General features: G+C 37.3%; 2 protein-coding genes and 1 long non-coding RNA gene across 3 annotated transcripts in view; 1 reads left to right on the forward strand and 2 right to left on the reverse strand.

Moving 5' to 3' along the window:
* Positions 1-8699: 8699 nt before the first annotated feature.
* On the reverse strand, positions 8700-11204 carry LOC311427507. Its single transcript, XR_014687391.1, has 2 exons — positions 11001-11204; positions 8700-10895 (listed from the first exon to the last, which is right to left on the reverse strand). It is a non-coding gene; the product is annotated as an uncharacterized lncRNA (long non-coding RNA).
* Positions 11205-11506: 302 nt separating this feature from the next.
* On the forward strand, positions 11507-19235 carry LOC311427504 (riboflavin kinase-like). The gene is made up of 4 exons (XM_084504936.1): positions 11507-11846; positions 12608-12759; positions 13836-13938; positions 14585-19235. Exons 1-4 carry the CDS (start codon positions 11714-11716, stop codon positions 14707-14709), a joined length of 513 nt encoding a protein of 170 aa, XP_084361062.1. The 5' UTR covers positions 11507-11713; the 3' UTR covers positions 14710-19235.
* A 2568-nt stretch (positions 19236-21803) lies between these two features.
* PCSK5 (proprotein convertase subtilisin/kexin type 5) overlaps positions 21804-23299 on the reverse strand; it is a 256873-nt gene continuing 255377 nt past the window's right edge. The window contains exon 37 of the mRNA XM_084504938.1: positions 21804-23290. Coding sequence (XP_084361064.1) covers positions 22890-23290 — 401 coding nt within the window. The 3' untranslated portion in view covers positions 21804-22889. The remainder of the gene's footprint in view (positions 23291-23299) is intronic.

A 23299-nucleotide genomic window follows, 5' to 3' on the forward strand; every position in this document is an offset into this window, starting at 1 on the left:
TCTTCTCTTTCTCTCTTTCTTTCTCTCTTTCTTTCTCTCTTTCTTTCTGTCTCTCTTTCTCTCTTTCTTTCTCTCTCTCTCTCTCTTTCTCTCTTTCTCCCTTTCTTTCTCCCTTTCTTCCTTTCTTTTTTCTTTCCTTTTTTCCTTCCTTTCTTTCTTCCTTCCTTTCTTCTTCTTTTCCTTCTTTCCTTCCTTCTTCCCTTCTTGCTTTCTTGCTTCTCTCACCTTCCTCAGTATTGACAGACATTTAAGTCAGTAAAGATAGTAAAGATTCATCTGTCCAAAGCGATTTAAGCTGAAAGTGCTTGTTGTTTGTCTTGGCATTTTTTTTTTAAACACCCCTGTTCTGACATACAGTGGCATCCAACATGCTTATAAAAACAGTAGAGACATCTTCCAGCTTGTCACATTCGTCTCCCTTGGTGTTAAGGACTGAGCAGCTCTACTTATTGAGTACTACTTGGAACTTCTTCCTCATATCTGGGATGCCTTTAATTTTTTATTTTTTTAAATGTTTTCTTTCCTTTGCTGATCAACCCACACAGATAACAATTTGTTTGCAAGCACAGTTCTAACTGAACTTTAAAAACAGGATGCACACAGCTATTTTATTTATTTATTTATTTTTTAATAGGATACAACTTTTCTTCATGACGGAAAGCTTGTATTTTTGGGTGGGACCTCTTGCCTCTATTTCTTCTTGATTAGGTCAGGAGCCACTCCTCACTACCTGCAGGTGCAGGTAGCACCTTGTGGGACAGCTTGCCCAGAACAATTCTAATCCCCTGCAAAGCTGGGCATTGCCACAGTAATTCATCCATGCTTTTATGCAGGTTAACTGAGAAAGAACTTGGGCTCTTCCCAGATTCAGCTTCCACATTTTTCTCAAGGGATTTATCACAAAAATTTACAGCCTTTTTAGAGGGGAGTAGATAAACATCTCCAAAGATTTAGGGCAATCATTTAACCCCTATGCAGGACTGATAATCTGTGGCCTCTCCACAGTTTCCTAACCTCTGACCCAGCATCATATCGCTAGTTGCAGTGTATAAGTGGTTGCTTTCTTTCCAGATGAACAGATTACTAAACCGTTCTGCTTCCCATCTACTGATTTAACCTCTAGAATTCTTGGTTCCAGAGAACCACAGCAGAAGAAGCATGGTGCTGTGCTTCTTGATTTGGGCCTGCACATGAAGCACTTTGGAGGTGTGGGTAAACAGTGTCCTCAGTGAACTGGCAGTTCTCCAATCTGATGGACATTCAGGAAAGCTTTTGCTCACACCACCCTATTTGGCCAAGGGGTTCAGGCTTTCAGCTTGGTTTTAGGCAAGTCTGCCTGCCCCTTAGGCCTTGTTGTAACTGTCCTGGACTGCATTACATAGCTGAAGTGTGGTGACATATTTCTCCATTGTACCTGCTCAACTGTTACTTGAATTTTCCAGCCACAGTCAGGAGACAAGGATGCCTTTTCTGACTTTCTAAAATAGCCTGAGAAAACCCGTTCCTTTGCTCAATAAAGTTTGTACTTTCAGTATTGTCTCATAAAGAGTTGCATTACCCATAAACAAGGAAATACTTACTGCAGGAGACCTGTTCAATGCTTCTACCAATTCTTATGTCTATACCTCAAATTACAAAAGGTCATCTACTGTATGGGAAGGTCTGGAAGTCAGACCTTGCTTGTGACCCCTTCTTGGCTGTAGGGGTAGCTGGGATGTACTCATGTAATTAATTAATAATTTAAATGATAAAATAAAATAAAATAAAATAAAATAAAATAAAATAAAATAAAATAAAATAAAATAAAATAAAATAAAATAAAATAAAAATATGCAGAACAGTGTGATCTTCTGCTTTCTTCTGTCATTTCCAGACCAACAGGTATGAAACATTGTTGTCTTATGCTTTACTATCAAATGTGTTGGAAGGTCTTTCAGATGGCAATCAATATATTGAATTCAGATGGTTTTTCAAAAAGATGTTATTTCCATGGCATGGGTGGTTTGTATCCTTCAAGCCAAGTTTTGTGGGTGCCTACTTCATCACACGTATATCAAAACCCCTCACCAAGTATGGATCTACTGACTTCAGTAGTGAGATCACTAGAAATGAACAGGGAACTGTTAGAGGCCAGGATAAGCCATGCTGGGAGATCATGGTGTTATCCTCATTTTTATTTCCTAGCATTCACAAGTTAAATCCTGCTGTGAAACCATTTCTAAATGTGTTTGATGACTGTGGGAAATGTATGTGCAGTTAAACTAATTGTTTTATGAGCTGTCCTGTGCAAAGTAGCACAAAACTGGCTGTTTCATCATACCAATGAGATCTTCAGCATGAGCAAAATCCTAAGAAAGCTTCTGTTCACCTGAGAAACCTTCTCAGCAACTAACTGCTGGGCTTATTATCCAAAAATAATTTTAACTGCCAGTTTTTTAAATACACTAGACTCCATTATATGACAAAATTCTTGAGTTGTTTGCCTTTTCAAAATAGGTTATGTAACTCTCTAGGCCTTCAGTGGGAAAGTAATCAGACCTTTAGGATGTGATGCAAGATTAACCAAAGAAATGTGAAGCTTCTTGTTATTATCAGTGGACTTCAGACCAGGGCTATTGCCTTGATGGTAAAACTGGTTTTCTGATCTTAAGCCTGAAACAACAAGAAGTTTCTGTGTAGTTATTGCTTTATCTTGCTATCTATTAGTAACGAACTCTTCCTCTTCTACTTTAAAACCTTGCTGACAGTGATGACTTAGATCTTCTACATGTTTGAAAACACAGATAGCCTGGTAAACCAAGATATCACTCTGACTTTCACAGATTTGAGTGCACAAGGAAGAACATGGATTTAAAATAATGCTCATGGTAGCATTTAAAGAGACGTTTATTTGGAATATAAACACAAGTCTGTTTTTAAACAGTACAAAAACATTGGTGGGGGCATGACTGCTAAGTTCAGAGGCCAAAAATAAGAGACAGAGATAATACTTTACATTAGACCAGAGCAAAACATGAACTGAGAAAATTACCCAGGAGGTAAGGACATATCTACAAACTAATCACCTCTTTAACAGGATGTACATAATGTGTATGAAGTAAAAGGACCTTAATTTGTAGTAAAGGAGAAATTGAAAGAAATTTGCCTTCTCAGAGAAAGAGAAGAAATATTTTCTGGCACGTTTAAATTACTGATGTAGATGAAGGCAGATCTTGAAAAGTTATTAGTTTTCAGTCCCTGGATTATGGTTGGAAGTTCCACTTCCATCTAATTTCTACTTCTCTCCCTGTTTTGTGTTTCTCTTGAAAAAACATACCTCATTATATCAATCTTAAAAGAAGCAATGAGTGAAGTATTGGGGAAGCAACTCGTGTCATAGAGCTAGCTAATGATAATAATTTTGCAAGAGTGAAGCTGGAGTCTTGAGGACTCAACTGAACATCTTTCAGGTAACTGGAATTCAAGATACCATGAAACTCTGGGGAAAAACAAACAAACAAACAAACAAAAAATAAATATAACAAACAAACAAAAACAGGAAGGAGCAGGTGATGGAGGAAAGCCCTTTACTTGAAGCTCAACACTGATTTGCTTTGGAAAACTGCTTGTTTGCCTGTGCAGTCACTGTGGGATGCTACACTTAATAGTTATGGGTTTAACCAGTACAGTCACTCCACCTGCCCTGGACATGGGGGCTGTAGTGTTGGTATCTGCTGGGAAACAAACACCAAACACTAGTGTCCATAATGGTGTGCTATGTTCTTTTTTTTTTATTTATTTTTATTTTTTTTCCCCATCATTGCTAAATACAGTAGGATAATCACCTCTTTTGACTGGCTGATCATGCTATGTATAATGTGCCCCAAAATGTGGTTTGACCTCTTTGCTGCCCCTCATAATGTTACGTTAATGGTAGTTGTTACTTCCCCTCTCCTCTGTGGCACACTATTGGAGGCAGAGCAGTTTTTCCTTTTTCTAAGGAAAGCAATTTTCTTTATAATATGCCTTTTCCATATTTCACAGATGCAAAAAATTCTGCTAAAGTTTGAAAAGTGTAATGGAAGAAAAAAAGGTAGATACAAGAGATCTTATTCTCACTTGCACTACAGCTACTACATGCTCATTGTCTGCAGGCTGGAACTTTAAAGAAAAGATAGCTAACACTAATTAATATAAAGGTGTTTTTCAGCTACTTGATTGATGTAGATTCTTGATTATAATTGATATAAATGCTACTTGTTTAGAATTATTGCTGCCAGTGCTTTCTTAAAGAAAGAGCAGCATGCTGAGATGGCCTCTACCTTCCCCAGACACCCACAGATTGCTAAGCACATACAGTGAAGGGAAAAGATTTATCACTGACAAACAAGTATGGAGACAAAAGGCCAAATGTCGCTGGCATCAAGGCTGCTAACTTGATAGAAACAGGGAAGTGATGGGATTCCCTTACAATGTCGATGATCTTTGCTGTACTTAGAGCTACTGAGAGCATAATACGACTTAATAGTGCTCTAGGAAGCCAGAGACTTACTATTCTGGCAGAAGACACCACCAAGTGCTGGAGCATAGGCACTGCATGTAGGCTTCGTTCAAGGAGAAGAAGCTGCCATGAGACATACATGTACTACCCTTTATAGTTTTTTTGTTTTGTTTTGTTTTTAATACAGATTAACTTGAAAGCCTGTAAAACGTTTTTAATGTTTTCTAAAATAGAATCGAAATAATTGAATAAAACAGAAATGAGTCTTCAGGGATAGAAGGACTCAACATTAATTCCAACTTTTAGGTGAGTGTGTTTCAAACTGGAGATGACCCTGATGATGATAGTGCAGAGTGTACGTGCTGGGGGCCACACAGCCTGAAAGGAGACAGACAGAAAATGGACCACGGATCCTAGTGAACAGAATGTTGAACATGAGCCAGCAATGACCCCTTGCTGCAGAGAAGGCCAATGGTATCTTAGACTGCATTAGGCAAAGTATTGCCAGTGCATGAAGCGAGGTGATCTACTAAACACCAGTGAATCCATTCCTGGAGTTCTGTGTCTAGTTCTGGGCTACCCAGTACAAGGGGAGCTACTGGAGAGAGTCCAGCAAAGAACTACAAAGAAGATAAAGAACTGGAGCACCTCTCCTATGTGGAAAGGCTGAGAAAGATGAGGCTGCTCAGCCTTGAGAGCAGAAGGCTCAGGTGGGATCTTCAGAATTTTGATATGCAAAGAACAGGACTTGGGAAATACACGGATAAGCAAGAGTGGTGTAGCCACAGGGACCAAACAGTTCTGCAGGTCTGAGACCAGAATAGGCTGGAATGAAAAGCAGCAACTGTTATTATCCTGACTTGCTCAGGAGAGTGATTTTTCTCTAAGAAGATTGTCCCTGTCTGCTTTCTTTGGGCATATTTCTTCAAAGTTGCTAGAGCCCCTGGGCAGGGATCTCAGTAAAACCTACCTACGCCAGAGAGATTTCACCTGACTCTTGCCCAGCAAGTATCTCATAGCAACAATGTTTGGTCTTTGTGATTGCAGCACATAAAAACTGTCTCCAAAGATCTACTGGTATATAATTAACAAAAGATACTATTTCTTACCCCCCTCTTATCAAACTCTCAGATGCTGAGACAGGTTACGTTCCCTGTGGGATGGCAGAAGTCATGGAAACTTTGGAAAAAGAGGCTGTGGGAAGGGCAGAGCTTGCCTAAGTAACATCTCAAGGAATATTGTTTTTTCTTAGCTGTTTTCCTCCAGTTCCAGGGTTACAGGTTCATGAAGGATTGAGGCAGCAGATGACATTCTAACCATAAGTTCAAGTGCCTAAGACTTTCTGGGACTTTTAAAATATTTTGCATTTCAAAAATCATTTCAATGTTGGAAAACTGTGATTACATGTAAATATGGAATTGATGCTGAGCTGAAATAAGACGAGTGTCAGACATACTGCCTTACTCTCTCTGCTGGCTTCATACTGAGAAGGATTGCTGTCAGGGGCTGGATGCACTCAGCAGAAGTGAAATGATTGGGTTACTGATTATTTTCCTTATCCTGATCATCTGTATTCCTCATGTTTCATACAGTCAACACTGTTCTGCCCTTTTCAGTCATATCCCTTATAGTATATGAAAAATACATTTTGTTTACAGTCTAGTGAAAGGCTTTGAAGTCACTTCTTCTAAGCTTCGTCAGCTACAGAATACGACATTCATTCAAAATGAAAGGATGAGAGAAGGATAATTCCCTAGGTGCAGTGTCTGACAAATCCTCATAGCCTCTTCCCTTTTTGCTGTTCTTCCTCTACGCACCCTGGTTCACAGCTGCTCATCAACTTTGAGCACATCTCACCTCTTGAAGTTAGCCACAGAACATGTACAGGGAAATTAGGGTCCTTTCATTGTGCCACTTAGATTAACTTTTGCTACTTTGACCCAGTTAAAAAACATGACTTGATGATTGCACTGTAGAAATGAGAAGCAAGTCTGGCATTAACCTGACTGCCTGAGAAATGAATGACTTCTTCTCTTGTCAACATCTGTAGCAAGAGTGATGAAAGATGCTTCTGGTATGGCCTGGAAAAGCCTGCATTTTAACCACGAAGGGAAATCAAAACAATGAAGGGAATCAGTCAGGCTCTTCCTGAAACACTAACAAAGTTTCCTAAGTCCCACCTAATTTGGTATCATCCACAAACATACTGAAGGTGTGTTCAGTCCTCTTGTAGAGACCATTGATAAAAATGTTAAGCAAAACTGGCCCCACTACTGAGTCTTGGGACGCGCCACTGGTGGCTGATCTCCAGCGAGGTTGAACTCCATTCACTGTGACTCTTTGAGCCTGTTTGCCCAGCCAGTTCTTCACCAGCGAGCTGTACACCTGTCCAAGCCACAAGCAGTCAGTTTCTCCAGGAGAACATGGGAATGAGCATCAAACACTTTACTAAATCCTGGTAGGCAACAGCCTTTCCCTGATCTACTATGTGGGTCATCTGATCAGGTTTGTCAGGCAGGACCTGCTCTTCATGCTGGCTGCTTCTGATCACTCGATTGTGCCATGTGATGGTACTCAGGGTGATCTGCTCCATCACCCTCCCTGGTACTGAGGTCAAACTGACAGGCCTGTACTTCCCTGGATCCTCCGTGCCCTTCTTGTAGATTGGAGTCACATTCACCAGCCTCCAGTTAACTGCGACCTCCCAGTCAACCAGGACAGCTGGTAAATTACTGCCAGTTAATTGCAGGCTCCTTCTAAAAGACTGCAGACTTTGTCTCTGCAATGCTATGCTCAAGCCTTTCATTTGATTTTCTATGGTTTATTGACTATTTCACTGCTTTTTTTTTTTTTTTTTTTTTTTTTTTTTTTTTTTTTTGTCATTTAAATTCCAGTTTAATTTCTTTCTCACAAAGTTAGTCAAGAAACATCAAGTAGCTAAGAAACATTTGCAGATAGTGGGTTTGCCAGTCAGCACAATTTAATTAGCAAAGGAGCAGATTATTCATAAAATGAGTTATTTGTTAAAGGATGTACTATCTAGAGCCTTCTTATCCGAAGGATTTGTCAGTGTTGTTATCTACCATACCCTGCTTATGGTTTTGATGAAGAAGGTGTTGCATAACCCCAAGGCGTATGAACTCTCATTTGGGCGGAGTTCACAACAGCAGCCTGTCATGCTGCTGCTCTTTCCCTTCTATAGCTATAGTAATATACCACATCTGTTCTGACCTGATCTAATTTGTAGCCTGTTATTTCTACAACAGTATGAACACTTTTTTTTTTTTCTTTCCAGCATATCCAAATAGCTTTAATGACAGTGTAAAACGATGGAGCTGAAGCTCATTTTGATATTATTAGCATTATTAACATACAGCATTCGACTCTTGTCTTTATTTTGATCTTTCTATGTCATCAAGTTTCCAACTTGGAATATCATCATTTCACATTTTTTATTTATTTATTTTTTTGTGACATGGTGAAATTTTGTCAAATTTCTCTGCAAATCGCAGCGCTTTTGTTAATTTTGATTTTTCAGTATGAGGTGCTTTTGCTGTACCTGGTCTGACTTTGTGGGATTCTTGTTTTTATAGCAGGGTTACTGGAATCAGTAAAATACTTTTCAACAAGTCAGCTATTTTTTAGCAAAATTTGTCCCTCTAGGCAATCTCTCAGTACACCACCTTCATAAAAGTACTTTCTACATTATTCTTGAGTAATTACAAAAATGCTAGGATACCTTAACTCTGGGAGTTCTATTATGTTGACCATGAATAAAATACATGGACTAATATTTTCCAGTATTATCTTAAATGGTTGCTGTTCTGCACCTGGGTGCAGGAGGAGGTGACAAAGAAGAGTTGTTTCAGGATCTCAGTAGGAACAGCACAAGAAAAGGCTTAATAAAATAGATGTTTTAATAAGATAACATAAAATTAGAATATAGCAAGTAAATCTTATGTCCCCTGAGGTGCAGGGCACCCCACTTTCAAGCAACACCATGGGGAAAAAATTCTGTTCTTGGAGTGGACCCTCCTCCCTCCCATACTGTGGTGGCTTTTTATTTTTTATTTTTTTTTTATTTGTGTGTGTGTGTGTGCGCGCGTGTGTGTGTCTAACCAGAAACATTTATCTTCTTCTGACAGGTTGCAAAGTTATCTCTGTCATATCATTCACACCCACACAGCATAGGCCAGGATGGGTCACTCCAGCAGGTTTCATTAGTGTCTGCTCATGTTTTCAGCAAGACACCGAGCACATTCACCTTACTGAGCTGGCAGTGCTGTAAGACGTGCCTTGCACGTGTGTGGAAGATGTGTTGGCAGGAATATTATAAACGTCAAGTTCCTTTCTACAGTGAGTTTTCACAGAACCTGTCATGGTGGTTCAGTCATTGCTTAATGTGTGAACAGCGCTGGAAGGCCAGCCGTTGTCTTTCCAGCACGCTGCTCAAGGCCTTCTGGAGAAATTGAGGTACAGCTCAAGGCAGGTAAGAAGAGAATGTTGTTAATGAATAATAACACACAAGCAGGAAAAAATATTGCTGACATTTGCTTTGCTACCTCCTTCCTCAGTCACCAGGACCACCATTTTCATCTTCTCTTTCTGATGCTGTTGCTTAGGTGCTGCACCTTTCTCCCTTGCAGCTTGAAAATTAATGAGGCCTTTTCAATATTCTGTGAAGAGAATAGAGGTGAGGGACCATGCAGCCTATTCCTGGACAAAAGAAAGCTTGCACTGATGACACATGACACCTGCTCTCTTTTCTTTATTTTGGTTTCTATGGTTACATGTACAGTAGAAAAATACTTTGGGACTTTTCACTAGCGACAACAGCTGTAAAAATACATTATCAGTACAGGGCAGTTCTTTTTCAGCTCTGTGAAATAGTGCCTGAGTTTTCTAACTGCAGGTATGACCTATCAAACTGCTTTTCTTGGAACATGTTTGTGACTAAAATTCAACTGTCCTTCTTGAAGAAATACCTCATAAATTTGAATACAGGTGACTAAATTCTGCTTATGTAAAATCCACCTTCCAATCTGAACTTAGTACAATTAGTATCAAAAGAAAAAATATGCATCGAGGATGAATAATGTACAGCTGGATCAGTGACCCGTCACTTCTGAGAAGGACTATTAACAAAACAATTGACAGGATGAGATATAAGTCACAAGTTATACTTCCAAGAAACTACTAACCATGTGGTTCTTAAGCAAATATTTACCTTATTCTTAAGATCTGTTCTATTGTGAACATTGGAAAAATGTGTGCCCAAACCTGCAGATATTGAAGAAGAAAAGATCGGAGGATGGCACCTTGTGGACATCACAAGAACATAAAATTTTGTTCTTAAAAGTTGTATTCATAAAACAAAACAACCTAAAATAACAAAGAAGAACAGAACACAAGGGTACATCTGCTTATATACAGATCATTACCAAAGCTACAATTCATTATTGTCTGGAAGAAGCAAAATACGAACAATATAAACATATCTGCTTCACACGTTCATTTTGCTGTACATATGAAATAAACTAAAAACTCTGTGGGCCAGAGTATCACAGTGTCAACTATTACAGTCCACCCTTAGGCTATATTCTTCACCTGGTCTTAATACCCAAGATGCCTTCATTACTAAATTCACTTGACAAAACTTTTTGTCACATTTTCTTCTCCGTGCTGTTAGACAGAACAGAATGTATGCACTACTTGTGTATTATGCCTTCCACTTTTCCCTTTATATATACTGCCACTGTTATTTTTTTGTTCAGCCGCAGTTACATAAACAATGATTCTTCTAGTGAGTCAAAGGTACTCAAACTGAAGTAATAAATGAAAATGTTATCATTAAATGCACAGTGGGGGACTGGGGTGAGCGAAAAGAAAATAGGAATATGGGTAAATTTGAGGTAGAATTGTTTTTTAAGATAATTTTGGCCTTATCCTATGAAGCAATTAGTGCCTACAGATCATATGAATGCATTCAGTGTTTTGTGTTGTGAGAGAACCATCATCAGAATGAACTGTTTACAAGATGCTTAGACTGCCATTAGGTGTGAGCATAAGTACTTAGCAGATTTTTTACACGGAAAAGCCACCTACCAGATTTCGAGCTAACTCTGGAGACGTTTTTGTAACTAGGTATATAAAACTGGCAAAACTAGCAACTGTGCTCTGCTTAAATTGTGAATTCACTCCGAGGACTCTGGTGATACTTCAAAATACACTTGCACTTTTATGTCGATGTGGCTATGTGCACTATAGCCACCTTGCTAGAAGTCCAGAACCTCTTTAGCATACATACCACTGATACAACCAGACAAGCTTAGGCTGTCTGCTACGTACTAAAGGGGGAATATGCACTGCCATCTGCTATTTTGAATAGAACACCAGCAAATTCAATCTAGTTCACCTGGTTAAAAAAAAAAAAAAAAAAAAAAAAAAAAAAAAAAAAAAAGCGTTATTCAACTGAGCATGTAAGAGCAGTTTAACAACAAACCTACAACATGAAGAGCACCTGGAAATGGGGAATTAGAGAAATGCCAAGTTGGCCTTCACGTTCAGAGCACGGCGATGAGAACACTGGATGGGCATTTCTGTCTCGGCGCATTTTCCAAGAGGAAATGCCCGCAGTGGAGAGGGATGCATCACAGGCGCAGAAATGGTTTCCCTTTAACAAGCAGCAACAGCTTGTCGTAATTACCTAACTAAAATATTTGTTACACAGATTTTCCCAGGCGTCTGCCGTATGCAGAAACAAGGCGATTTTCTATAAGGGAAAAAAGAAAAGAAAAAGAAAAGAAAAAGAAAAGAAAAAGAAAAGAAAAAGAAAAGAAAAAGAAAAGAAAAAGAAAAGAAAAAGAAAAGAAAAAGAAAAGAAAAAGAAAAGAAAAAGAAAAGAAAAAGAAAAGAAAAAGAAAAGAAAAAGAAAAGAAAAAGAAAAGAAAAAACGGAACTGCGAGGGAAGACCCGCTCGCTGTTTCGTTTCCATGCGCGGGTGAGGAGCGCAGGGCGCAGCTTTTTCCCGTGGCAGGGCGGAGGAAGCGCCACCTCCAGGGGCTGCCGCTGCCGCTTGATTTTTGGGGCATAAAACCCAGGCAGGCAGGGCCGCCCCCCCCACCCGCCACATCCGATAGCAGCCCCCTTTCTGGGCGGTATTTCCCCCCGTCAGGCTGCAGGGCAGGGGGGCGGTGGTTAACGGCCGCCCAACGGCCGCCTAATGGTCTGAGCATGCGCAGCGGCGGCGCCGTCCTTGTGGAGGCGGCGGCGGGCGGTGCCACCATGGTGCTGCTGCCCTTCGCGTGCCGCGGGGAGGTGGTGAGGGGCTTCGGCAGGGGCTCCCGCCAGCTGGGCGTCCCCACCGGTGAGGGGCTCTTCTCCTGGCAGCTTTATTTTCTTTTATTTATTTATTTATTTATTTTCTTTTCGCTCTGTTCCCCCTTCTCTGAGTTGTTTAGAGCCGTGTGCCTTCCGTTGTTGAGGCAGTCCCTAGCCGAAACCGCTTTAAAATCCGCTTGAAGCCTTGCACGGAGAGCTGGAGCTAAGCGTGAAGGGAGTTAGCTGGGATAGCGGTTAGGGGAGAGTCTTAGTTCCATTCCCTTCAGTCAGGATAAAAAAAAAAAAAAAAAGTAATTTTCTAAGCGAAAAACCCCAGTTGTCGATAACCTAAAAGGCAGCTGGAAATTTTTGACAGGTGACTAAAGTCATAAAATACATGCAAACAAGTTAAGTTACTTACTAGAAAAATAATTACGCATAAATAATTCTAAGATGCTACTTGAGCGTGCAGAAGAAACTTGATTCATTTATCTTTGACCATTTTATAGTAGTGATATTTCTAATAGTGGAATGCATTCATAATGGCTATTTTAGTTTTATTTTAACTGTAGAGTAGAATGGATATAACAATAAAATAGGAGCTATACTGACTGGTAGTGGTACAGGGACTACATTTTATGAAGTCATTTTATCATTTATAATTTGCAAGTGGCACGTTATATCACAATCATCATCCTCGGCACTCTGTTTGCATGTAGCAGGTTGGCAGAGCTTGACTTTCAAGCGCTTGAGAATTCTGTCATGCTCTTGATTCACATAAACGTATATTTTCTAAAATTTTTGCAGCTAACTTTTCTGATCAAGTAGTCGAAAGCTTTCCATCCGATATCCCTACTGGTGTATACTATGGATGGGCCTCCGTTGGAAATGGAGATGTGCATAAAATGGTTTTGAGCATAGGATGGAATCCTTTCTATAAGAATATTAAGAAATCAGTGGTAAGAATTTTGCTTTGTGGCGGTACTTTAATTATAATAAAGGAACCAGATGTTGACTTTGAATAAGATGAGCAGAATTTGGACCATAAACGAGCCTTAGAAATTCTGTTTGATATTAGGAATGTATTTGGTATCCATCTCATATATTTGTATTCTGAAAAGGAAGTAGTCTCAGATAAATAAATTTGTTGTATGTTGTGTCTTCCACCATTACTTAAATTCTTCTGAAATGGATTTTTATTTCCAAATTGGTGGTTGCTTATTGTTTTCATAGCTAGATAAACGTAAGCTTAATACAGTATCAAATTTAATGGTTATGAGAATCTTAGAATGAGCTAGGAAATATTAATATATTTTCCTCTTCAATCCATCCGCATTTTAAATAAGAAATTTGGGGTCATCTTAATTTGTAGTGGTTTTTCATTAATATTTCTCTTAAATGGTAGAATACATAGATTTGCTATAGCTTAATATACAGAGTCAAGGTCCAGAAGTAGTAACAGGATGGAATTAAAATCCTGAACTGTGCCATCTGTGGTGTTCTTGTGCTTTTCCTGAGTCTTGCAGAATTTACTTTTAATTGCTAATACTTGGAAGCAATTTTGTTTCTATGTGAATCTGTGCTTTACTGCCCACACTCCTTTTATAATTTTAACATTCAGTTCCTTTAACAACTAGTCGTGAAGGCTTTCTTTAAACAATTTCAACCAAATTCATTACAGTTATTTGGAATCATCAGTCGAATGATCAAACAAATGTAAATGTTTCTGATATGTGGCTTTCAAAGCCTTATCTCCGTGATAAGGGATCAAATGTTTTTCCTGAGTGTTTTTGTTTTTTAACATTCTGTTACTAAGTGAATAACTTTTCTTAAATGCTATACAAAGTATAACTCTTCCTCCTAATATAATCAAAGTCTCTAGCCTGTTTATCTTGCATTATATGTGTTAGACTATCTCAGTTTTCCTGATGATGTGTGGGAGAATTTGAATTAAAGATGTTAGGTGAACATCCTTGCAACAAGGGGAAAAACTCAGTTCTCCATGATAACTGCCAACGTATTTCTCTTTTTTTAGGAAACTCACATTATCCATAATTTCAAAGAAGACTTTTATGGAGAAATTCTTAGTGTAGTCATTATTGGATATATTCGATCAGAAAAAAACTTTAACTCTTTAGGTCAGTATTACAAGTTTCTATTAAGCTATTTCTCGTATTCTAGCATATTGAAAGTACTGTGCTATCATTCTCTCTCTTGTCTTCAGAGTCAGCTGTTTTATGCCTTAATCTTTAACGTTTCAGTAAAATATTTTTCATAAGCTGAATCTGCTAATATATCCATTGAATGTATATAATTTAAAAAACAAATTAAATTCAATTAAGAAACAAAGCCACAATTGTATCAATACTTGTGTGCAATGACTGTATGACTCGAGCCTAATAACCATGTGGTCTTGCCGGTTGTCTGAGGTTTAATTCTAAAGTGATGTGGCTGTCATAAAAACATTGGTCTAACATGTCCATTCCTTTTTAAAATGGTTCATGAAATTCTGACTTTTTTTTACTAAAATGCCCTGAAACAATGAAAGAGTAGTGCTTGGAGCACTGAAAAGTTAAAAAGTCAAAACTAAAGCATTTTTAAAAACAAAGATAATGTTGCCTTTCCAACTTCGTAGTAATAATTATGTATTGCCTCTGATTATTTTCTGTTGTTCTGTGGTGCACCTTATTTTCACTTTCTATTCTATATTCAGAATCCAGATCAGCTTTTAAATATTGTTACTATGTTTGTTTTTTGTTTTTTGTTTTTTTTTTTCTCCCCCAGAGGCACTCATTTCAGCAATTAAAGAAGACATTGAAGTGGCAAAAAGACAGCTAGGTTTACCAGAACATCTTAAACTCAAAGACAATTTCTTTCATCTGCTAGAAGAGAAAATAGTAAACCACTGAGGAAAAAACTTTTTCTTCTCTCATGGACCTCTTTTCTTTGCCTGGCCATGGATCATTTGATATATGACGTAGACCTGTACTAGGTCTTCCTAGGATGAAGTTAATTTTCTTTGTAACAACTTGTATGGTGCTGTGTTTTTGATTTGTGACCTAACGCACTAATGTTTTATCTGTTCCGGAACAGTGTTTACACAGCGTCAAGGCCTTCTGTTTCTCACTCTGCCCTGTCAGTGCATCCACTGGGGCTGCGCAAGAAGCCGTGAGGGGACACAACCAGGGAGATGATGCAAACTAACCAAAGAGATATTGCATACCATGCCGTGTTGTGCTCTAGCATAAAATGGAGGGAGGTAGGATAGCCATCTTTTTCTTGGGTACTGGCTGGACATTGGTCTACCCGTGGGAGGCAGTGAGTGATTAACTTTGCATCATTTCATTTCTTTTTCTTATTCCACTTCTTTCCTTATTAAATTGTCTTGACCCATGAGTTTTCTTGCTTTTGCTTCTCCTTTCCTCCTCCTCTTTGCACTTACAGGAGTGGGTGGAACTGAGCGAGTGTCTATATGGTATTTAGCTGCCTGTTGGGGTTAGCCCACAACTGCCTGTTTTGGTGATTCTGATCAGACCTGAACACTAAAACCACACAAGATTTAAGTTTTCTTGTGTTGAATGGTCACTGATCTAGTTGTGCAAAAGGAGAAGGTTATTGTGGTAGGTCCTTATAGATAAATTGTTAACCCATTATTACAAGTCATTTAGAGATCTTAGTCCATGTGGAATGTGACCAGAGTTAATTACCTCTACTGCCCCTAAGGTGTGAAGAGTTAAAAACATCAAAGAAGATTGTCAGTTTTCACATAAAGAATATTACTTTTAATTTGTTTCCCAAATTTGTATCTGGCTTTTAGCTAGCAGCTTAGGAATATGTAATATTGAGACAAATGTTGACTTCTTGTATCTGAAGCCATTGATTCTATAACAGTAACAAGAATGATTCATAATTGTTCTTATTTTTTGATATGCTATACATATATCTGTCATAGTTGAAATTATTTATTGTAGCCTTAATTGAAATAGAGGAAATCTTTGTTGCTCACTGAGTTACTGGAATGTGAAATAAAAGCTTCTGCCTAGTTAAATGTACATGTGGCAATGCATGACATGCTTAGTTTTCTTATGAGGAAGTGTTTCATTAAGGTTCAGAGAATGAATGACAGGGAGAAAGTTGATTTATGTCAAAGGTTTCAGGCTCAAAGGGTAAAGAACCAGTTTAACAATATTTCTAAGGCAGGGAAGGTAACCAAAAGCAACTGCATTTTAGTTGCTGCTGGCAGCTACTTTAGATAAGAACCCTTGGGTTCATTATACTGACAATGATACGGTGGGCTTAAAAGTTGAGGTTAGAATGTAAGGCATAGGAAAGTCCTTTCAACCCTCTACACTAATTGCAGGTAAAATCCTAACTTTTCACTGTAGATCAGTGATCAGTGAAAGTCTTTGGATATTTGTAGACTACTGTATGAACATTTCAGAAGGTACTCAGTATTTATTACAAGTCATGGTGGCCTTTCCCACTCTAAAACGTTTGCACAAGCAAGTGCAGGGTATGTTGTCTAAATTAACTAACTTGGAAAAGATCTGTTAACGCATACTTGAAAGTGTACTGTGTATTTGGAAGCCTGTACTTCTAAATCTACTTCCCCCACTCTCTAGCACAACTTTCTGAATTTCTTCCTTGTCCCACCTCACTTTGAATTTCAGTCCAACATTTCAGAGAGCTTGGATGAAGTAGACTGAGGAATTCTCTGCTAGAACCCTGTCAGCATGCCAGGGTTCTAGTTCCACTTAATAGTACTTACATTTCAGCCAGTATTCTAGGATATTTTTGGAAAAGGCCTTGAGCAAGTCAAAGAATCGTTATAGCTGTGTAGGACTTACACAGAAGCTTCATTAAAAGGAATTGCTCATCAGTCCTGCTGATGGCAAGATAGAAGGGACACACCTCTTGAGGGAGGAAAGAATGATTTCCATAAAAGCACTTACTGCAATAAACAAAACAGCATTTTGGCCTATGTTGCTAAGGTTGTTTATAAATTTAACTCTCCAAAGACACTGACAATTTTGTCTTAGCTGTTGCCTGGACGTTTTCAGCACACTTTAACCTTCTTAGGAGGAAAACGTTAAAAACAAACAAAAAAACCTGCTGTCAGAAATGCTTTTATTAAAAAAAAAAAAAAAAAACCAAAAAAACACAACAACGTAGATTTAGTGTATTGCATGTTGGAATTCTCTGTAAGAATTGTCTTGAAAGTGATAGTTTTTTTTTTTTTTCCATTTTAAAATATAGATGTGATAGGGGAGAATTTTTTTCCACGTGTAAGAAGAGATTCTTGAGTTGGTAATTATGCCAAGGTCTTATTTTATGTTTTACTTTCTGAAGAAACAAATAGTAGCCATGCTAATCAATGAAATGTGTTGTCAACGTAAAGAATAAATCTTTATTCACTGTAGTGTTACAGCTAAGCTCATAGCTGCCTTTAATTTATTTTTTTTGCCACTGATTTTTTGTTTATTGTGGAAAGCCTGGTGCCTTAAGCTGGTTGTCTTAGTAACACTATCCTGTAAGTGCTAATGAGTGCTACTGTACAAAATTCATTTCATCGTTTGCTTTCGGAACAGCTGTGCTTGATAGAGAGCAGTACCTAAAGAAAAGTTTGAGAAACTTAAGTTGCTTGTAGCTCTCACTTAAAGTATGAAGAATGTTAACAGTAAACTAATAAACTGGTCTTTGCACATTTGTGTTCATGTTTGAGAAAATGTAATTGTATTCATTTGGTTGAATGTATATATCCATGCATTATTTAAGATCAAATACTGTATTCCTGTTCATTACATGATCTCCAGTACTGTATAAGCTTTATGAAGGGTTATATTTTTCCACTGTGTGCAAATAACTATTTAAATTTGTTGTAGCACTGTACTGTTAATAAAAGAATGTAATTAAGAACCTTGTAATGCTGCTTATCACAGATGTTCTGATTGATTGTATTGTGATGCAAATAATTTCTGCATATTCTTTAGCATATACTGAAAGAGGTGCAGAGTTCTTTCATTATGCTCCTTAAATTTCTTGCAGAGTCAAAGGGGGAAAAATGTTTGTCTTGCTTATAGACTTGCTGCTACAGTATTTGTTTGAGATGTTTGCAGTTTTATATATAAAGGTAATACATGAGCACCAAGTGAAACATAAGGATCACTGAAATTGTTGGAGTTCAAGCAATACAAGTATTTCTGTATCTTCAAATACTTTAAAAAAAAAAAAAAACTATATATTTTTTTCCCCTACATTTTAAATTGATTGTTGCCTCCTGAAGTCTATTCCTGTTGTGAAATTGAGTTGGTAATCTGGGAATGTCAGTATCAGAAGTTTTTTCAAATGCACATGTGAGATAATGGTCTTACTTGGATAACTATGGCATTAAACAGCCTGAGGGTCTAACAGCCTAAAAACCCTAGGCTTAGCAGATGTTAAATTGGACCATGCCTTTGTGTTTTGAAAAAAATAAGGGAGCAAAGTCTGGAATAGTTGATCATACAGGCTTCTTGTATAGCTTGTATATTTTGAATTGTGAATTTGAGATCCTTGAAACAGGTATGAAGCTTGTATTCAGTTGGTATCTTTTTTACTTTGAGAGATTCCCTGTGTATATGGTATGACTTTGTCTAAAACTAATTGAAAATGAATTAAAAAATCATATTTATGTACTTACTTTAAGCTAAAAAAGGTAAATATTGTGTTAAAATTATTACTAATGTGAATAACATGCATTTTCTATAACTGTTACACAAATGTTGTAAACATAGAATGTCAAACATTTTTCCAGATGAATACAGTGAATTAATTCAAATGCTAGGAAGTATCATTAGTAGCGTTCCTGCTAGAGAGTGGTACTTGTGCGTTCTTATTTACTGATTTTTTTTGCAAGCTCTTTTGCCACATCTGTGTTGATAAATTGTACTGAGCCAAAGGAGATGAGAAGTTAAAGATGTGTCTCATAACTCTAGTTAAATACAGTAATCACAAAACTGCAGTAGGTGAACTTTGAAAGTTTTCCCCAAGAGGCACTGTACTACTTTGATGTCTTAGATACCTTGATATGTTGATAACCTTGGTATCCTTAGAAGCTCTTTTTAAAGGACTATATGCAGCAAATAGCTTTTTGAATTCTTATTTTGCCTTCAGCAATTCTTAGAAATAGTTTATTCAACTTCTGATCTGTAAGAATCACTGCTGTGGTTTATAATAAAGGTTATTGCTAGTATTGCTGTTAAACATTTTTTCTGTTTAAGGAGGCTTCTGACAAAAACTTGGCTCCTATGATGTGTTTCTGTGCCATGCCTAGCACAGTTAGGTGTCATAGTCCTCTGGAAGTCCTTGTAAGCGTGATTGCCTAAAAGGTTAAACCGATGGGAACAAGTGTCCAGAAATTATTTAAACTAGCTAAAATTAAAGTGTCTGAAAACAACCCCTCTTTTTTTGTGTGTGTTCTTTATCTAGGACTTAACAGAGATATGTCCGCAGAACACTGTAAACTCAAAATAGATCTGTCTTTACCCTTTCTTTCAAAATTTAAAACTGCTTGGTTCCTTTAGAAGTCAGATGGAAAGAGTTGTGTCCTATTCTTATGTTCTTGTTCACTTGTTTAAACATTTATTTGGGTCAGGGCAAAAGTCCATCTGCTATAGTTGAAACCTCTATCTTACACATTAATCTGTCTCTGGTCTCTTGGGGAGACTTCTTCTCATGCTGTTATGCTGTTAGTATTTAGACCTTTATTTAACCTCTGTGTGACATCCCTGCATTCCCATGAGAAAATAATGTAATGTGTTATGGGTATGCCATAAGGATTGCTTTTTGGATTAGATGGAGAGGAGTTTTCAGTGTAGTTTGGTATTTGTCAGGGGTTATGCTGTTCTACCAGCTCTGTGTCTTGACCGGAGGCATGGATTTAAGTCCTTAAGCACCTACATTCAGGTTTTTGTTTAGTACCTGAGCAATGTAATTTCAAAGCATTCAGTTGTTGTAGTCATTTTCTGGAACTGAAGTTTGAGATTAAAAATATCAAATTGCCTTCATAATTATTTTCTAATAAACGTGGTCTACATAGTTTTTTTGTTATTTATTTATTTATTTTTGGATCAGAGTATCCAAGTGCTCAATGTGTTTTTCCGCAAAATTTTTCTGAGGTTTGCAGTTGGCTTGCTTTCCCATAGTGCTTTTGTAGGTAAGTAATTAACAAAGTGCCCTTAAACTGTTTGAATATTTGTTCCTCATCAGGAGCATCTTGTTACTCAAAGTTCATTAAGATGTTATGGTGAGATGAAAAATCTATAGTTAGTACTGGTCTATTCTGCCTCCTGCCCACAACCCAACTTCTAACAGTTACTTATGTGATTCAGTTTCTTATTTTGATTTCTATCTTTAGCTCAAAATTCCAGTCTGAGTCTTCAGCCAGTTGTGCAATTGTCATGTAAGACCCAGGAGTAAATGTGTGGTATACCATGAAAATGTAGTCTGGTCAGGAAATAGCCTGTAGAGGAAGGAGTCCTGGGACCCAAGATACTTGAACTCCTCCAATGCACTTGCCTTCACTTCCTTTCTAGCAAAAAATCAGGATGAAGTCATGGAAGAGAAAACTTTTTTCTATTTATGTGTGGAAAGAACGCTGGTAACATACACCTTCCTTTGAAATCAAATTGCTGGATTACATGAGGGGTAAGTGGGTTGTAAAACTATATAGGGGATAGGATCTTTACAAGATCTTGTGGAAAGAGCTTTACTACTGATAGAGTAATGAGAAATAGTTGCCTAGCAGAAAGGCAAATAAAATACAAGTAATCAGAGAAGAGTGAAGGACTTCAGAAACTCAATGGATAAATGAGAAGGGCAAAAGAGGTACAGAAACCAAAGGCCTTGAGAAGGAAAGAAGGCTTGAGAAGCAAGAAAGAGAGAAGTTTAATCGAAGATAACAGGAATTGAGGTGGATTAAAAGAAAATTAATCAGGGAAAAGTTGAGTGAAAAATATCCTGTAGCAGGTTTGTGTTTTGAACTATATTAGTAAGAAAAATGTTCTAAGAGGAACTCTGGTGGGTGGAGGAGAACATAGCAGAAAGAGCTGTCTTTGTGGTGTATTTGTATTTTTAACCATTCAGGACAATTTTAAATAAATGAAACTTTGCTCATAAAAATGATAGAGATGTTACTGAGATCCTATGCAAAAAAAGCTTGCTATATCTAGCAGAGTGATTTAAAACTGCTCAGATATAGTTAGGTTTAAGCCTTTGAAACATGATGGGGAAAGTTCAGATATTCAAAGCAAATTCCTACAATTGTAAATCATATATATATAATATATATACATATATATATGTGAAATCATATATATATATGATTTACATATAAATCATTATTATAAATCATAAATATAATTAACATAAATCATTAATAATGACTAATAAAATCATTAATAATATAAATAATTATAAATCAATAATAGCAGCATAATCCAAACAAGTTAATCCAAACAAGTGTAGAGAGCAGGATTAAATTAAAGGATTAAAAAGTTTTTCTTTTAATATGACCTTTCAGTCTGATTTTTCACTTTTTACCTTTTCTTTTTCCTTCAGAATTTCTCCAGAGAAAGTGACAAATAAGATGCATCTTTCTAAAGTACCTTACTGTTGTAGAGCTTTTGATAAATAAAAATCCTTTTTTGGAGGGCCTTTGTGAAAGGACATGACTTTGAATGCCTTTCTCTTACTGAAGGTGCACTGATTAAAAGATTAAATTCAAAGTGGTGACAATAGACTTGTCCTTCGAACCTTGAACTTAGAAATGGAAAGATCCTGGTGTCTTTAGAAATACCTTATACAAAAAATACCTCTTAGATATCAATCCATAATAATCAAGTATTCTCACACAATTCATTTGTAGACACTAACTGTAATTGATTTACAGGTCTGGAGCTAATTCTTATTGGAAGTCTAAAGGAGCTCAGAGAGAGCAACTTGACAAATAACAGCATTTTCAAGATGGTTTTGTGCAAATAATTTATTCTTTCACAGTAAAGGGCCATGAAAAGCATCCTTTTCTTTACTACAATGCATTGCATTTCTGTAGTGATTGAAAAAAAATCACATTGCTGTGTTCCTTTAAATTACATTTCTAAATAAGTACAAATTATCCCCTTTGACATCGTCTGACCATCCTTGAGGCATTTACAACAGAAATGGAAAAGTTGCTTGAATAAACAGTTTAAATCTCTTGTAGCTGAGAAGGTAGTTGAAAGACAGAAGGAATCCTATTTTGTCTGTGCTTATAGGCAATATTTCCCTTTGCAGTAAACCAAGAAGCCTGCATGTACAATAAAAGATTATTTAACAAACACTCTAATAAGGATTAATCAGAGGTTGATATATAAAATATTTTAGTTTTTTTTTTTTTTTTTTCCTCATACAAACTGGGACTGCAGTGAAGTTACCTGTAGTAGTCACAATTGCAGGTCTTAAAAATCATGTTATAGATGCACAATTTCACTGGGAAATATGTTCCAAGATTATAAGGAGAAATGTGTTGGCTTTGAGCAGCGCAGATGTACCAGATGATATCAGTGAAGAGAATCTGGCTAAAATCAGGAAACTTGCATATGCTATTACAAATTGCTACACAACTATAATCACAATGTAGTAAACTACTGGCACCCTACCACAGTGACATTTGTCATGTAGTTAAATAAAACTATCTTATTTATATCTGCACATTTTTAGTAGAGAGTGGCAAAGTTTGCAGAAAGTGTGTATGCACAGTTTGGTTGGGTGTTTGTGTTTGTTGTGATGCACACACATACACATCGGGAAAGGATTTGCTGTCCATGCAAATGCACGTAAATGTAATTTCCTCACCAGCCTACATCTGGAGTGTTACTTAAAAGCCTAACAAGGATTTCTGTAAAGCTTCAGGAAAAAATGTTTTTAGAAATCACTCTGCTCTCACAATAATTGTAAGCTACAGTCTTAAGATCAGCATGAAAAGAAGTAACTAAACATACTTAACTAAAATGCTGTAATTTAATAGGAAAAGCAGAAGAGCAGACCAGAAAAACTCTAAGTTAGTAGAGAGTTATCTAAATGAATAACTTTCATCATCATATTCAAGCTCATCTTCTTCATCGTCCTCCAAAAGTCCATATCGAAATCTATGATACACTGTGCCATCCTGGCCCATATATACGATATCATCTTCATCATCATCTTCAACATCTCGATCCCTGTACTCAATCACTTGATCTTCCTGATAGCTTGTGGTCTCGCGGTAGTTGCTCATGTAGGAAGGAAGGACTTTGGAGTGATTTGTCAGCTTCTCATACCCACCTTTCTCGACAGCATGTCTTTTGGATTTTGATTTTCTCAAAATGACTACAATGGCTCCAATGACAAGAAGAAGCAAAATTGAGGTAATGACAAAGAAAGAGGTTTTGCTTTTGCTTGCAGGTGGTTGAGTGGTCCGCAATACACAATCATCTGACAACA

This window comes from Aythya ferina (genome assembly GCF_964211825.1).
Source record: "Aythya ferina genome assembly, chromosome: Z".
NCBI classification, from domain to species: Eukaryota; Metazoa; Chordata; class Aves; order Anseriformes; family Anatidae; genus Aythya; species Aythya ferina.

What these genes read in the sequence shown, in the direction of transcription:
- LOC311427504 (XM_084504936.1), top strand. Translation starts at nt 11,714, where the DNA reads ATGCGCAGCGGCGGCGCCGTCCTTGTGGAGGCGGCGGCGGGCGGTGCC. An exon ending in CCAGCTGGGCGTCCCCACCG is followed by an intron (nt 11,847 to 12,607) that starts GTGAGGGGCTCT and finishes AAATTTTTGCAG; the next exon opens with CTAACTTTTCTGATCAAGTA. An exon ending in AAAAAACTTTAACTCTTTAG is followed by an intron (nt 13,939 to 14,584) that starts GTCAGTATTACA and finishes TTTCTCCCCCAG; the next exon opens with AGGCACTCATTTCAGCAATT.